Here is an 18,693-nt window from a genome sequence, read left to right as displayed (position 1 = left end):
TGAAAGTTCCATCCTACGGAAAAAAGTTTCCTAGTCATTCACCAGGGTAGGTACATAAAAGGAACATTCCTTAATTTGCAAATTCCAAGTAGAACTGTAACTTCACTTCCATCTAAGAATCAACTGAAACCACCTTCACTTTCTTCTTTTTCCTATCAAACATTGCATTCAGAAAGGCTTCCACAGCAAGTTTATGTGACTCGAGTATCACCTCATTGCGCTTCAACTCCATCTCCATCCTCATTTTCTCAATCTCCATAGCCATTTCCATCTTCATCGTCTCCACCTTCACATACTCCTCCCCCAACATCTTAATCGCCGAAACCACTGCCGTAAACGAACCCACCACCTCCCTCTTCTTCCGAACCACATTCCTATCCTTGAATTCAAAATTCAAATTCTTCGGACTAATTCTCGAATTCACAGAATTCCCACCTCTTTTGTCAATGGCATAGTCCATCTTATGCTTGTATTTAAACTCCGGACTAAACTTCTCACCTAATTTAACAGGATTATTCTTCTGCTCAAACCCCGGGGGCACCAAATTCCTTTCACCCAAGGTTCTCACAGGAAACCCACCAACATTTTCATCAAAATCAGGCTTAGAACTACAACTATCCGTAACGGTGCTATAGCTTCTCGACCGAATCTCCTGAGGCGCCACCAAATTTTGACCAACTAAGCTTTCTACGCCAGACCCACCTCTCGATTTGCGGTAAAATTCACGATCAGCATTGAAACTACCACCAACTTTGGAAAAGCTTTTGGCCGTCAAAGCCTGAGAAATCGAATTCCTATCAGAAAGGGTTTTAATAGAAATCCCATTTCCAAAACCAGGAACAGAGTCAGAATTATCATTAGTCTGAGCAATTTTCTTCTTCTTGGGTGGCACCGGAGACGGAAAAGAAGAAAAAGAAGAGGAAGAGCGAGCTTCTATATCGTCCAAGAGAGGGAAGAGGACCCAGGAAGAGACGAAAGAGTGATGATTGTGCTTTTGCTTTTCGGAACGGTAGCGTTTGCGGAGCTTCTCCATCTTGTGGCGGCACTGGGTGGAGGATTTGGAAGTGACATCGGTAGCCACGGCTTCCCATTCGGAGGCGCTGAGGCTGCCGCGGCTGCCACTGCGGCTGAGCCACTTGTCGTTGAAGGATGAGATTAGAGCTATGGTTTCGTCGTCGGTCCAGCATGGTGGTGGGATCCTGCGTGGGGCGGACATGATGGTGGTGGTTGTGGTAGGGCAGGGTCTTGTGGAGTAGTTTTAAAGGAAGAAAGTCGTCGGTGGTGGTGGTGGTGGTGGGTGAGTCTTGGAGTGATGCTAGAGTGCGCGCAAAATAGAGAAGAGAGTAGTAGAGTTGGCAGCTGAATTCATCACTCACCACCCGCTGACTAATGGGGTTGGGAGCCCCACGAGTTGCATTCATTGTACGGATGCCATGTGTGTTGTTGAATGTTGTTGATCCTTCGTTCTTGATGTTGTTGCCTTATTGGTCGGCTATCGTGGTGGTGATGGTGTCATGTGGGTTGAGAAAAAGTAAGATTGGTGGTTGTATTTGATGGGCTGTAGTGTAGGCCATACCTGAATTGAGAGTGGGCCATGTAGACCGTTGATAAACTTTTCACTCTTTTCCTTATTTGGACAATACTTAATTCACACGCAATTTTATAAATTTTTGTACAAATTAATGATATAGTGAATAATAATTAGTAAGTAAAAAGGTAATGTTATTTGGTAGGTCTATGTGATAATTATTAAGAATTTAATCCATTAATAATTTGTAAAAGTTTATTAAAATAATTTATGGTGGTAATATTACTCTTCTAATTTTTCATGTTGAGGTCCAAAATAAATTCAACTATTCAAAATAGACAATTTTAAAGGCAACTATGGAAAAGAGCTATATTTGAATCACGTCCCTTCCATCAATTTGAAAAAAAAAAAGTATTTTATGATACTTGTCTTTTACAAAATGTATGTGTTTCACATGTGCAGGCCCTCCTATTGTGAGTCTTATGAGACTATTTTATGAAATACTCTCTCCCTTTCAAAGGTTGGCGTGTTATCAAACTCTTTGCCTTACTATATGGGTAAAAACCTGCCAACCTTCATTAGGGGAACCCTACAAATAGTGGCGGCTTTTGGAATTATTTTTAGGGTGGTCACTAAGAAACTTAAATTATACATAATTTAATAAAAAGACAATTTGAATATATTAACGTCACCAAAAAAAAAAAAAAAAAACTCAAATACATGAAATATTACAATTTTTTGTATTAACAAAGAGAATAAGGAAAAAAAAAAAAAGACTAATAAAAGATAAAGTACAAATTGAAAATGCTAATATGAAAATAATAAAGTGACCACAACAATTTCATAACAAATCTTGTGCAACAAGTTGTTAGCCTATTACTGGTGGATAAAACATGTCAATATTGAACCCAAATTAGAATTAGTAATAGCTTACTATATAAAATTTATTATGAAAATGCTGTGGATGTAGTATTATTCTTATATTTATTGAAATCAAATTCTTATGAGTTTCAAGTAAAAGTGTTCAACATTTTTATTAGGGTTATCAAAATAGGTTAATTTAGTAAATAATATATTTTTTTGAAGTATATATACACAATATTTTCAAGTCAAGGTGGTTCCAGAACATATTAATTTAAAATAAATTTTTATATAATTTTTTTTTTGGCATATATAATTTTTTTTTTTTTTGACAAGTGAGGGTGGTCCTAGGACCACACTCACATATAAGTAGAGCCGGTCACATACAAGTAGAGCCACCAGTGCCTACAAATACCCCTCAAAATAGAGAAAGTATGTACCCTTTACAATAGTGTTGTATGTGGGAATAGTCAATCAAACGTTTTATAAAAAAATCTCCTTCTAGGGGTAGCCCTGCATTCATAATTTAGGAGTCCTAACAACAAGAATGCTATAGGACCCTCGCTCCATGTCAAAGACATCGTGGAGGTGATCGCCAACAATGGTATACACCCAGGGCCGGCTGAATGATGGAGCAAGAAATGCGGTTGCCTAAGGTTCCAAGTAAAAAAAAGGCCCCCAAATTTTAAACAATAAGGTTATTTATTATCAATAAATAAAATAATATTTTTTTTACCAAATGAAAAACAAATAAAAAATAGAGAAAAATGCAACGTTTACAATATTTTTCACAACACTTTTACAACTAATGCTAAGTAGCAGGTTGTTACAGCCTGTTATTGATGGCAAAAAAATAATTATAGTGATATTTTCAAATAGAAAACAAAAAGCAATTTAAAACCTAGGATTTGTTGTAAAAAATATTGTGAATGTTGCACTTCTAAAAAAAATAAGAGTTTAGTTAGCAAGCTTTTACTAGCTTTTATCTAAGTCTACCACTAACACCACTCTTTTACTTACTACTATCAATCTACATCATCAACAAGTATGACAAATTTTGTCAAATTTTTTCTGTCTATAAATTTTTTTTTTTTTTTTTTACGTAGTTCATGTTAATTAGTAGTAATTTTGCATTTAAAACAAGATGATCAATTTACTTACTACTATCAATCTACATCATCAACAAGTATGACAAATTTTGCCAAATTTTTTCTATCTATAAATTTTTTTTTTTTTTTTTACGTAGTTCATATTAATTAGTAGTAATTTTGCATTTAAAACAAGATGATCAATTTTTGCTTTAGGCCCCCAAATGCATCAAGCCGCCCCCGTATACACCAAGCTCTACTAGCTTAGTGGCTTTCAGCATAACAAAGATACATATTATTAGATTTTCCCACCCTAGTGGAAGTAGTAGTGGTTAAGCTATAACGTTGACTATCAAGAGATGCGATCAAGAGCCCAGCCATTGTAGGATGCACAAGTCAAAAGGTTACTTCTGCCAAATCTAAAGTTTAGACTCTAAGAAGCAATGCAACCAGATGAGAAGGCCAAACCGCATGGCCCTTGCCCAGTCCCAAGAAAAATAGGAGAAGGGATTACTCAGGGAACCAAAGGCAAGGATCGTCGCAGTTCTAAAAATCTAGGGAAAATCTTACTTTAGACGTCCTAGTATAGAAAACATTAGAATCCACATTTTTCAATCTTTTTAGAACTAAGGGAAAATGATAATTAACATGGATTAAAAAAAAAAAAATCCATAATTGAGCTTGAACTTAAAATTCACATTACATGTGTTCAAGATGTAATCAAGGATAAATTGGTCTTTTTCTATGTATAAAACAATGCTTTGACCATGGTTTGATGAAAGCTTAATTTTTTTTTTTTTTGAAACAAGATAAAAATTTTACTATAATCTAATCTAAATGTATATGTCTATGAAATTTCCCTCTTAAGACTTAAAACCTCGACTCCTGCCCCCTACCCCACAAGAACTTAGTATTTGTGGAGTGACCATCACGCCAAGAATACGTGTTGGTGAAGAAAGCTTAATTTTGATTGGTCAAGATATAGTCTTATTATAAATATGCATGATTACCATGATCTTAGATTAATTTTTACCAAAGTACACTTTTGGCACTTAAAGTTCTGGGTTTTTATTTATATTTACTTTTAGTGCTCTACATTTCAAAAATTTCCCATTTTGGTTTGATCTCGTTTAGGGATGGCAATTTTTCCCCGCCCCGCTTAACCCGCCCCTCCCCGCTTCGCCCCACGCGGGTTTTCCCCGCCCCGCAAAGGCGGTGGGGCGGGGATGGGGCAAGATTTTAGCCCCGCACCACGGGGCGGGGCGGGGATGGGTTTAGGCTTTTTAGACCCACCCCGCCCCGCCCCTCCCCATCCCCACCCCGCCCCGCGTTACTAAAAGTTATAATTGTAAAATTTTCATGCTCTAAAACTCTACTATTTAAACAAACATATTAATATTAGCATATTTTATTCTACCCAATGTGATTCTCTACCTTTATTTTGTTGTGTTATACTATGAGATTTTTATTTATTTTTATTTTTTAATGATTGTCTTGATAAACACTTGGATATATTATTCAATTTTTTCTAAAAATTGATTTGATTTGATGAGATAAATTTAGTTGTAATTTCAAGTATATTTTTATTAATGAAATAGGTTTTATTAAAAAAATTGTACTAGTTGTAGGGTAAATTAACAAAAAGTAGAGTGTTACGGGGTGGGGCGGGGCTTCGTGGGGCCCCAAGGGACGGGGATGGGGTGAGAAAGTATTCCCCGTCATGCGGGGCGGGGCGGGGATGGGGCAAGATAAAACCATGCGGGGCGGGGACGAAGACCCCATCCTTCGGCCCCGCCCCGCCCCATTGCCATCCCTAATCTCGTTTACATATGGATCATGTTGTCTATTTTTGTTAATGATTACATAATACCTGACATTAAATGGGTGAGGTGGTTTAATAGATATCACTTATATGTCACTTAAAGGTCAGATTACTAATAGAAATAGATGTGAGGGTCAATATGAAAATGAAATCAAATAAAAAGAAAAATTTTGAAATGTAAAGGGCTAAAATGAAAGCAAACTTAAACTTTAAGGACCAAAGTCTACTTTAGTCATTACCTTTGATTGGTCGTTAAAAAATTAACTAAAAATTAATTGAAAATTAATTCCTATTAGATTGAATTTTAGTTGGTAGACTAGGCATTGGACAATTCCAAGAGGATAGTGCCAATTTCTTTAATTATTTAAGATAATTATTTCATCTTGTTGGATAATGCAAATATCTTAATTAAATAAAGAAGATACTATACAAATATATAATCAAGAACTATAGGTCAATTGAGAGGTACAAAATACCAGGTAATCCTAAGTACACTCCCATTTCCTACTAACTATTTTCACATTAGTCTACAATATCATCAAATAATTGTTGTCCATTTCAGGCGACATCAGCAGGAAAAATATTGCATCATAACACACTCTCAGCTCTTAAAAACTCTTACCAGCTATCACCCAAACGATAAATGCACTGTCCCTCTAAAAGCAACATACCACGCTGATTGTAATGCACCTCCTGTAAAAGCAAATAGATAAAAGATATAATTTACTGAATCCCTCGTAACATTAGGAGCAAAGCATCCTAGAGAAGCTGGAGACTAAAATAACTATCATAACTATTCGGTACTTCAATAATTATTTAACATAACCTACACTAGAGAAAATCAATCAAATTTATTTTTTGAAAAAAAATTATATTGGTCAGGATGTGAATTATGCAAGGCTCTAAAGATTCATTAAATTAATTACTTTTTTAGGCTCACCAAACTTTTGCTTCGATGTAAGTTAAGGAACTCAAATTAGAAATTACTTTGACTGATATTACGATTTATATGTCACATATCCAAACCTACATTAAGGTTCAAGGAGCAGTTTCCAGAAACTCAATGTAAGGGTTTTACCATCAAGAAAGAGAAGAATACCTTCACATTAAGATATTCTCCAGGTTGAAAATCCATGATCTGCAGGCATGGTATATGGTAAATTACTGAAAAGAATGACATGACCAAGAAAACCGGGAATGGCCTCAAACAAATTGATTAAAGCTTACATGGATATTGAAGTCATATGGCAAAGATGTGGGGAGAAGCTTCCTAATTTCAAAGATCTGATACCATGTAAAGAAGTTAGAACACAAAAAGTTAATAACAGCGATTAAACTTATCACCAAAATACAAATCTAAATGAAATAAAAAGAAATAGTTCCCAGAAATCACATATAAATTGGCTATATACAATTGAGTATTTGTAATGTATGGATTCCAAGAGCCAGGAAAAATTAGAAATATATAAAGGAGGCTTTTTTCTCATCAATACAAATCAAGGAACAGCTCCTATGCAACCAATGATGGATTTATACAAGAAAACAGGACTTTCAAGTTCCAACCTTTCTGAAATACTAAGAACATAATAACAAAAAATCCAAAACTTAATTCTCCTGGAGTTCAAGGAGTGGCTGTTTTTTTGTTGAACTGACAATCTGCTCAGTGACATACTTTTCCAGAGAGGCATACCTAAAAGTAAACATGACAGTTGAATATAAAATGTATTAAGGATTACCTCATATACCTAAATATTTTTGGTGTAAATAATGTTTCGATATTGGAGTAACTCATAACTCATAAAACGAAATTTTCAGTAGCTTTAATGGGCATTTCAAGGTACCCTGAGTGAATTCTCATTTTAAGCATGCAATGAAAATGAAAGGTCCGGAAGAGATTGCAACCCATCCAATCAATTATATATATCGCAATGGGACACATACCTTCTCTCAAATACCACAAGATTGGCAAGAGTAGCAGATGCGTCTCACTTGAGTTAATGTTGAAAATTAGGAGGTAGATAAGCATATGAATCAAACTGCATTTTAAAGAGAAATGGCAATAGATTTAACTTCTTCTTTTTTAAATTTTTATATACATTAAGTAAAAATGGCATTAGATTTTCTTTGTTTGATATAAAAAATGGCAATATACTTTCTCCCATCCTTTATCAATGATCCCTAATAGTCTCACTGTACACCTCATGCAAAACATCAACCAAATCACAAAAACATTTGATGCTATGATACAAACAAAGCCAAATAACCCAAACAACTTCTTTTACGTACGTACATACTGATGCAGGACTAAACCAAAACTGATGCAACACCAAAATTGAAAAACAGAAAAATAAAAATAACCTAAGAATCAGCTCTTAGGCTTGTTTGGAATCAGCACCAAGCAAGAGAAACTAAAACAAGGAATCCGCACCTATGATTAACAGGAATTAGCACCAAGCTTAGAAGGTGAGTTTTGCATTTTGGCCTAAATTTTATTATTCAAGCAAACTGTAAACTGCCTTCATATTGAAGTATAATAGCATACTACTTTTTAATAGGTAATGCTAAATTCATTGAAAAAAAACTAACAATGGACAAAAAGAAGCCTAAATAATTACCATGGGAAAAGTACATACAAAAAGACAACAAATCTATAAACACAACGATAGAAGAACTTTTAGTGAACCACTATGTATTGTGCGAGACCAATCACGTAAAGAACTAGTTAACATCGTTAATGATTGGTTCCCTATAGTTCACATCAAGCATAACGGAACTAAGTTCCAAATATCTAATGAATTCTTACCAACCTAGTTTCTTCATCTAAACACAAGATTGATGACCTATTCTAGTAACACCCATTGAATACCAAAGGATCAAAAAGAAAGCTTCACAACTCAATAGCAGAAGTACAATGTAACAATAGATGATCCACCATCTCCTCGCTATACTAGCACATGCAACATCAACTTGCTAGTGTATAACTTGCTTAATGAGATTCTCAAAAGTAAGAATCTTCCCCCCATAATGCCATCCCGACAAAGAAGGAAACCCGTTGTGGGGCCCTAACACTACAGATGCCTCAGGGAAGAGTACAACACAAGAGCCCCCAAAAGCAGTATAGAAATAACAACATTGAATTTCCCACTCCTCTATAACCTCCACCTGATTTCATCATAACCCTCTCTAAAGGTGTATTAGAGTCAATAAGAATAAGAAATGAGGCTACCAACTCTAACTCCTGATCATTAAAGCCCCAAAGAAATGTGACATCCTAGCTCCTCCTTGATCTGTCACACCAACAAAGACTCTAAAGACCTGTCTCTTTCTGTTGCACAGTTATACAAGACAAGAAAAACCACCCTCAAAGGTTGATCTCCACACCAACAGTTATGCCAAAATCGAATCTAACTACCAATGCCTACATTAAAATGAGTGTAATGTTTGAAAAAGCTGATTCTCATCCACAAACCACATCCCTGATCAGGTCCTCAAATAGGTTTCGTACTCCAACCACCCCATTCCACACCATACTTCAACGCTACTACACACCTTCAAAAGCATGTTTCCTACCCCAAAGTGCCAGAGACACTTACCTAGTAGATTTTGGTTACAAAAAGGCAAGCTTCTCTAATGCCCAATCCTCCATGAGCAAAACGAGAAAAAAATGTATCCCATCCCACTACATGATGTCTGGATTCATCTCCCAAGCCACCCCACAAGAAATTCTGTTGTAATCTCTCAATCCAGTTTGTCACACTAGTTGGGATGGTAATTAATGATAAATAATAAGTGGTAAGCTCAACTAAGTACTCTTTAAAAGAAGCTCCTAATGGCATACCAGGGTAGGATTTATCCTAAAAAAAAGGGCATACCAATTACCAAGGTAGGGCAAACAACATATTTTACAGCGTAGGATATTGGTAAGTTCAACCATGTTCTCAACCACACAAATCAGTACCATCTCACTCTTAATCAGTTTCCTAAGTCATTGCTTCTGTTCTCTTTCTGTTTGTCTTCCATTCTGTTTTACAATTTCTCTTTTTGATCAACTCAACTTCCTAGGATTGTGGTTGCCAACAGGGTTTTGAACCCCTCCCTCCCCTGTTGTAACTTTCGAATTAAAAAAAAAAAAAAAAAAAAAAAAAAAAAAAAAAAAAAAATCATAGGATCATGGTTAAACTTTGTGTTTGCAAACATAACATAGTTTAAATGTTTGAAAATGCTTGGAAACATAAAAGAATGATTGATCATAATGATAAGCAAGCATAACCAAAACCATACAAGATTCTGAATGGCGTATGAATTACATTATACACCAAAACAACAACGAAATTCTTTTTGATAAAATTTAAAATAAAAAAATAAAGTTGTGAATGTTCATGAACATAAGGAAGTGATGCAAAACATATTACACATATGCCGTGTAGATAAATCATAAAAGTCAAGGCATTTAATTTGCATAATAGTATTAGAATTTGATAGCAATTAATGTGTAATAATTTAATAATGAATAAAGCAAACATAATAATTATCAAAATAGGAATAGTTGAAAAGTATATGATATATTTCATAATGAGTTACTTAACCTTAATGCTATAAAAAAAATAATACATAATTAAAATTAAATATCGATAAAATTTCTTACTATCAGTTCATGGCTATCACCAGAAACATTGGTGAGAGTCACAGGACCTTGAACCACAAATATGAACCTAGAGGGATAAACAACTGTTGGTGCAAACACAATAATAATGGAAATAATACACAAACGGATAGTCCATTAAGTGGGTTAATGGCTCTTCATTGTCCATAATAAAAATGGAGTATTAATTCGGGCCATTTACTCACCAACGGATATGGTAATTATTCTGAATGGACTGTCAAGTAGGAGGATCCAAGGGGCTGATTCATTTCCATTTTTGATACCTCCACTCTTCACCTCCCCCTTGCGCACGTATCTAGCCCAATATCTGAGACAATTCATGTTAGCCCATTAATCACCACAATTAAAAAGAATAAAAAAGTCTCTCTCCTTTTCAATGTGGGATTAAACATTTTTCACAACTCTTCATCTTCCATATTCACTCCACATCTTTACATTTATTTTATAACATTTACTCATTTTAATTATTTAATATTAAAATGTTCCAACAATCCCCCACTCATTTTAATATTAAATTTTAGTTAAAGAGAGATTACCAGGCAAAGATGGGTCACTATGCATCATGAAGGTGTGCTCTGCATTGAACCTTCACTTAGTAAAACAGCGATCTCAACTCCAGAGTCGTAGTGGTCTCCGACTTGAACTAGGACTGCTTTAGGGAAATTAAACATCACTGCTTACACATAACAACCCAGGTGTTGACATGAGCTTTTATAGCTAGCACTTTACGGCCATGTGCTGATCCCAGTTTCATGGGTGTATTTGAGATTAAGTCCAAATCTCATAGGGAGCGGCCCCACCCCCACACTCACATAGGTGAAATTTGTCAAGGGTGCTCCTGCAATTCTGACACCCCACTCATACGAGCTACAAATTTCATTAAGAGTTTTTTACTCAACCTCTCCACATTACAGGATAAATGCACTTACATCATAGGGATGAACAATTAAAAAATTATTTACAGAATAAATAATTTAAAAAAAAATAAATAGTGCATTTCTTACGACCATCATATGATTCGTTTTTCCCATTGAACCCAATTCTCAGGATCTCTGGTCCTTGGGTTGGGTATCCTCATACATGGCTCATGATTCTATGGACTTTAGTCCCATCCCCCTCGATGTATTCCAGACTCTATCTTTTGCCAAGGCCTTGGTAAATGGATCTGCAAGATTATCATTAGATTTAATATAATCCACAGTTATGATGCCACTACTCAAATAAGATCGCACGGTACTGTGCTTTCTTCTTATAGGTCTGGATTTACCGTTGTAGTAACGGTTTTTAACTCTACCAATTGTGGCAGTGCTATCACAATGAATTAATATAGGTGGAATTGGCTTTTCCCAAAGGGGAATTTCATATAACAAATCTCTGAGCCAATTTGCCTCTTCACTAGCTGAAGCTAATGCTATTAATTCAGCTTCCATTGTTGAATTAGCAATTATTGTTTGCTTTTTAGATTTCCAACAAATAGCACCACTACCTAAGGTAAAAATATAACCAGTGGTAGAGAGAGAATCACCTGACAAAGTATTCCAATCGGCATCACTAAAAGCTTCAATCACAGCAGGGTACTTTTTATAAAATAAGCCATAGTTTTTGGTACCAATTAAATATTTCATAACTCGCTCAATAGCTAGCCAATGATCTTTACTAGGTTTGCTAGTAAATCTGCTAAGCACTCCTACTGCATATGCAATGTCAGGTCTAGTACAATCTGTAGCATAACGCAAACTACCAATGATACTAGCATAATCCTTTTGATTAAAAATCTCATTATCATTATTCACAGGAAATAAATGAACACTAGAATCAAAAGGAGTAGCTACACTTTTGTGATCATGAAAATTATATTTTCTCAATATTTTCTCAACGTAATGTGATTGATCAAGATATATTCCATCACATGTTTTTGTAATTTTCATGCCCAAAATAAAATTAGCCTCACCAAGATCTTTCATATCAAAATGGCTTTTAAGCATATTTTTTGTTTCATTTATAACATGCATATTTGAGCCAAAAATTAACATATCATCCACATAGAGGCTAATAATAACATGTAAATTATTCCATGATTTAGAATAAATACATTTATCACATTCATTTGATTTATAACCATTCTCAATCATGCAGGAATCAAACTTTTCATGCCACTGCTTAGGTGCTTGTTTCAAGCCATATAGGGATTTAGTTAGCTTACATACCTTGCTTTCTTGGCCAGGCTCTACAAAGCCTTCGGGTTGGTCCATATAAATCTCTTCCTCTAGGTCCCCATTAAGAAAAGCAGTTTTTACATCCATTTGATGAATTTTCAAATCAAAAATTGCAGCAATGGCAATTAACAATCTAATAGATGTAATTCTTGTTACCGGAGAAAATGTATCAAAGAAATCAAGATCAGCTTTTTGTTTAAAGCCTTTTGCAACAAGTCTAGCTTTAAACTTATCTATTGACCCATCCGGTTTCAACTTTTTTCTAAGGACCCATTTACAACCTATGGTCTTACAACCCGGTGGAAGATCTACTAATTTCCAAGTTCTATTAGAAATTAGAGATTCCATCTCATCATTTACAGCCTCTTTCCAAAATATGGCATCAGGTGATGTTAAAGCCTCTTTTAAATTTTTGGGATTTTCCTCAATGTTAAAAACATAATAATCAGGACCAAAATCCTTTTCAACTCTAGCTCTTTTACTCCTTCTAGGTTCCATTTCAAAATTTTCTTGATTTTGAAAATGTGAAGTAGAAGAACTAGGTTGTGACAAAATATTTTCTTCACCCCCACTATTTTTCAATTTAAAAGGAAATTTTTCTTCATGAAAAATTGCATCACCAGATTCAAAAATTATTTTGTTTTCAAGATCAAAAAATCTATAGGCTGCACTATTAATCGCATAACCAAGAAAAGCACAGGTAGTAGCTCTTATACCTAATTTAGGCATTTTAGGGTCAGTAAGCCTTACATAAGCAAGACAACCCCATACTCTCAAATATCCCAAATTTGGCTTATGTCCTTTCCACATCTCAAAAGGTGTGGTGTGTGACTTTTTATGTGGCACCCTATTCAAAACATGACATGCAGTTAAAATAGCTTCACCCCAAAAATGTAAAGGTGCACCAGATTCAATTAACATGGCATTTGTTAACTCAATTAAAGTTCTATTTTTTCTTTCAGCCACACCATTAGAAGCAGGTGAATATGGTGCAGTAGTTTCATGGATAATTCCCAAAGACTGAGCAAATGAGTTGAATGCACTTGATTCATACTCACGGCCTCTATCACTTCTTATTCTTTTTATTTTTCTACCGAATTGATTTTCAACTTCTTGTAAAAAATCTTGAAATTTTTCAAAAGCATCACTTTTATTTTTCAACAAATAAATAGTTGTATATTTTGAGAAATCATCAATAAAAGTGATAATATATCTATTTCCTCCACGAGTTAAAATTCCCTCAAATTCACATAAATCGGAATGAATTAACTCAAGCAATTCGGTATTTCTTACAACATTTTTATGAGGCCTTTTTGTAATCTTAGCTTGACTACAAGTTTCACATTTTTCAAAATCTTTTGACAGTCTTGGAATTAATCCTAAACTACTCATGATTCCCACATATCTACTATTTATATGACACAAACGAGCATGCCAAAAATTAATAGAAGAAAGCATATAAACTGAACTGGTAGATGCTTTATTATTCTCAACATTCAATTTAAACATTCCATCACAAGCATAACCCTTGCCCACAAATAATCCCTTTTTTGTGATTACATAATTATCAGATTCCATAGTTTGCTTGAAGCCAGCCTTGTTAAGCAAAAAACTTGACATCAAATTCTTCCTCATGGACGGAGTGTAAAGTACATCTTTCAATGTTAGCACACGTCCAGAAGTGAATTTCAATTCAACCTCTCCACTCCCAAGAACCTTGGTTTTACTAGAGTCACCAAGCATAACAGTTTTTTCTTCTTCAAAAGGAGTGTACAATTTGAACCAATTCTTGTCATAGCAGACGTGCCTATTAGCACCGGAATCTGCCCACCACCCTTCAACATATTGCACCATATTGATGTCTGTAATCATAGCCACTAAAGGCTCTTCGGTTACGTTAGCCTGCGGGACAGATTCACGTTTCCGAAATTTGCAAAATCGAGCAATATGCCCACTCTTGCCACAGACAAAACAGGATCTATTAAATTGATCTTGTGAAGGGGGTCCTTGGTTCTTATTGTAATTTTTATTTGGGTTTCCCCTTCCTTGAGGTCTATTATTATTTTTAAAGGCTCTTTTTTTAGGCTTCAATTGAACATTTCTAGGAAAATGATTTTTGGGCATATTATTATTGGATGAAATAAGGTTTACCTTTGTGGTGGAATTACCATTGCTCTCTTGTGTCATGAGTGCATCTTGTCCTCTAGCCTCCTCCTCCACACGGATGCGTGTGATCAAAGTCTCCAAGGATGTCTCCTTCTGTTTGTGCCGCAAAGTTTTTTGGAACTCCCTCCAAGATTGTGGTAGTTTATCAATTATGCCAGCTACCACCAAATTGTCTCCAATCTTTATGCCTTCGGATCTCAATTCTGCCACAATCATTTGGAAGTCTTGTGCTTGATCCACCACCGATTTTCCATCCACCATTTGGTAACGGAAAAATCTACTAGCAGCATACTTCTTTGCACCTGCCTCCTCGGTATCATACTTGCTTTGTAAAGCCTTCCAAATTTTCTTAGCAGAATTGTAAGTTGTATCATAATAATCATAGAAATGATCGGCAAGACAATTCAATAGATAAGAGCGACAATTATATTCATCTTTTGTATACTTATCTATTTTTTCTTGATGGAGAATATATTCTTCCTCACTCATCTCATCGGTAGGAACTTTTGACGGATTCTTGTCAGTGAGGATGTAGGAGACTTTGAGAAGACTTAAGTAGAAGATGACCTTTCCTTTCCACCTCTTAAAATGGGCTCCCTTAAAGCGAAAGGGCTTGTTGAGATCTCCAACAGGCTCATTTGGTTTCTCATTTGGATTGAGGCGCGGCACTCGCTCTCTTTAAGGAGATTCAAGCCCTTGGTTGGCTAACTCTTGTAACCGGTGCAGACCTTCTCTGACTTGTCTCCCCCAGGATACAACAGCCCAACGAGTGTTGTATGGCTAGAACAACCTCTGCACAAAGTGTTCAAGCCCAAAGCTCCACCAGAAAGAACACCCTTCCTTGCCAATTAGGTCCAATTATTCTGATGTAATGGGTGTTACAAGATTAATTGTTGGATATTAATCTGATGGGCTGGAGTTACACTATTAATGGTGAGATGAGGAGTTTCTGAAGAATGAATAGGCCCAAAATGGAGTATTAATTCGGGCCATTTACTCACCAACGGATATGGTAATTATTCTGAATGGACTGTCAAGTAGGAGGATCCAAGGGGCTGACCTCCACTCTTCACCTCCCCCTTGCGCACGTATCTAGCCCAATATCTGAGATAATTCATGTTAGCCCATTAATCACCACAATTAAAAAGAATAAAAAAGTCTCTCTCCTTTTCAATGTGGGATTAAACATTTTTCACAACTTTTCATCTTCCATATTCACTCCACATCTTTACATTTATTTTATAACATTTACTCATTTTAATTATTTAATATTAAAATGTTCCAACAACAACAAATGTTACAAAGTAAATTAAATTTATAATTATAACCTGCTTGTAAAATGGTCCATATGAAATAAAAGGGGGAAAGAAAAAGTAAATACGCAGACCTCTCAACATCAGATGGCGGAAGTCCTGATTATGAATTCCCTGCACAGGATAGAGAAAATATCAGCAACGAAAAAAATACTCAGCAGGCAATAAATTCAAACAACATATCTTTGAAAGGGCATCACCCAAATCATGGATGACAGACATAGCATATAATGCACATCAGGAAATAACTTTCCATACACTTCTTGCTCAGTATATTGACTAATTAAAGGTACATATATAACAGTGCCCTGCTTGCATCTCTGCAACAAGAGACCTCTGAGGTGAAAACAGAAATTTCAACCACTTTTATTTTTGCAATAAGAGAAATTTTATTACTTGCAAAAAAAAAAGAAAAAAGAAAAGAAAAGAAGGAAAGATGAGTAGACTAGAAGACATGAGTTGAGTTGTCATTAAGAAATTAATGACTATAGCTTATCCCGACTACCTAGTTAAATCATCATAGGGCATTGAGTCATTTTTCAGACACAAACTATAATAAAGGATTTTATAGGGTATGTCACTCTTGTTAAAGACCACAGGGTAATTCATTTCTAGATGAGAGAGAGAGACAGAGAACCTCAATGTGCCAAATCATGTATGTCAAGTATTGATTTCTGTAATTTCACATCACATTTTTCTTGTCTGTGCATGATAAAAAAATTCAGAAATTAACATGAAGAAAATCAGGCAAAGAACGTATAGCATGTGGGAAGTTAGTGAAATAAACCAAATTGGGGAATTCTCTCTATATGCTCTTGTGGTGGACTAAGATTTAGGAGAATTTGTGGATCAAGTTCTTAAAGCTTTAGAAAGAAGAGTTTGGGTTCAAGAATGACTACGGCTTTAAATAGAGAACGGAAAAAGTTTGATTTAGGATTGCAAAGAGGTGAAGAAAAACTGAAATCAAATCTACCCAGACTACCCACAATCTGTGAATAGTTCACATGAACAGTAAGAGAAAAAGAACAATAAGAGAAAAAGAACAATAAGACCAACATGCCTCTGTACTCAAAAAATTTAATATTTTTATTAATCAACTCCTTGTTTGAGTACAATGACACACTTTATAGAGATCTTGCCTTTTCTAATAGAACTAGGACTCCTATTTTGACTAGTAAACAAACTCCTCATTAGATTACCAAACTATAAACCTTATAAGGTAGTAAAAACTAATTTGAACTCAAAGAAAACATAAGATAATTCTAGACTCAACTAAACTACCAAACCCTTAATTTGCAAAAATTGCAGAAATTATATTTCTACCCTGAATACAAAAGTGGCCATAATTTGTAAAAAAAAATCCAATATTAAATACTGTTTTAACCCTGGAATACTTATAATTGGACCTTTAAAACTATTAGACTCTTACTTAAATTGGAATTTACATATTGAACAAATAAAATAAATCTTGAATAGAAAAAAATTACATAGTAGCATCAAACTATTCTTCCACCTACATTTAGAAGCATAATAAGTAATATAGATTAACATGAACATTTTCCATCTGACACTAAAAAGTTAGGATTTAACGAGACTAGACACAATACATGACATCTCATTGCATTTCAACAATTGATAGTGTGTAGAAAAATCTCTATAGTGTCATTAAAAATCATAAGCTGTATAATTTTCCTCTCAAAACAAACAAATAGTTGCAGAGTTCAACTACATGCTTGTTATGTATAGTTTACAAGATGTATAATGAGTCGGTTATCTCTAAGGAATCAAGTAGTATCACACAAACTCCAGCTTAATTTTTCTTCAATAGCAAATTCTCCCAATGTATCGTGTAAAAACTGCATCGTCTGTACACCAATCTTACATTGATCATGAGATGCTCAGCATGCGAATGTCTGGCAAAAAGCTCAAGTTATAAAACATGTGAATGTGCCAACTTGTGCATGATGAATGACGAGTTGCAATCAGTGTGACAAATTAAAGTATTCACCAATCTAAAATCTTGAAGCGTTTATCTCTTAAGCTGAAGAGCCACCAAATACCACAAGATGCATCAAAACTATATGACCCATACCAAAACTTGAAATCAAAGAAATTGACTACCAATACAATTCTACAATTGAACCTTGCATTTTTGCTATTACAAAGTTTGAGCCAATTGCCGGTGTAATTAAGTATGCTCCCAATGTATTAGTCCTGGCAAAGAAATTTAAATTACTGCACCAGCGGGTAAGAAATAACCATTTTAATAATAAGTCGTAATGCAAAATCAAAAGTACCACTCAGGTAAAGGACGGAATACTTGGTTTTCTGGAGTTATTAAAGCATGATCTCAGGTAGCACTATTTTCTATTGCTAACGATTCAGCTAAAATGAGTTTGTCCAACCTACACATTTGACACCTGCTTTAACAATTTTCGTCCAGCACAACTGCCTCCATGCCCAAGAACGTTGAGAATATACTTTTGTGCAAGGTTAGGGATAAATTGATTAAGAGAGAGAAAGAAAGTTAAAAAGAAAATAATGTAATATTCTTTCAAATTAATTAGGTTAGCTAATATGGAAAGCAATTAATTTTAAAGATGACATTGATTATAGAGATTTTCTAATCATTAGATTTCTTAAAAATCTACTGTTTAAATAAGAGAAATGATATGTCTACAACATTTCTACAATAAATCCTAAGTGGAAGGTTGTTATTGTTGGCAAAAAAATAATCTTAGTGTTAGTTTCAAATTTGAATCAATAACAACTAACCATCTGTGATTTATTGTAAAAATGTTGTAGACGTAGCATTTCTAAAAAAAATGTGTAACTTTTGTAGAGTTAAACCCTCTATATATATATATATATATATATATATATATATATATACATCTTTAGAAAATTATTAGGGAAAGATGATGTGCAGATGTGCCGGCTGGCCAGCAGACTTTGCAAGCACCTTACGTTCATTGTCACCTTGTCAGCACCTGATCTGACTGGCCAAGATCTCTGTTAACCAAAGGCATATGGTAT

The 18,693-nt window shown here is 34.8% G+C and overlaps 1 protein-coding gene and 1 pseudogene across 1 annotated transcript; both read right to left on the bottom strand.

Annotated features, from left to right (window-relative positions):
* LOC115970084 (protein FIP2-like) lies at positions 1 to 1,615 on the bottom strand. The gene has a single exon (XM_031089756.1). It carries the CDS (start codon positions 1,214 to 1,216, stop codon positions 113 to 115), a length of 1,104 nt encoding a protein of 367 aa, XP_030945616.1. The 5' UTR covers positions 1,217 to 1,615; the 3' UTR covers positions 1 to 112.
* Positions 1,616 to 5,790: 4,175 nt separating this feature from the next.
* LOC115970184 lies at positions 5,791 to 18,115 on the bottom strand (annotated as a pseudogene).
* Positions 18,116 to 18,693: the final 578 nt, after the last annotated feature.

This window comes from Quercus lobata, chromosome 12 (assembly GCF_001633185.2).
Source record: "Quercus lobata isolate SW786 chromosome 12, ValleyOak3.0 Primary Assembly, whole genome shotgun sequence".
In the NCBI taxonomy this organism is placed as follows: Eukaryota; Viridiplantae; Streptophyta; class Magnoliopsida; order Fagales; family Fagaceae; genus Quercus; species Quercus lobata.
Note: the sequence above shows the minus strand (reverse complement) of the source record. Positions and strands in the feature narration are given on the sequence as shown.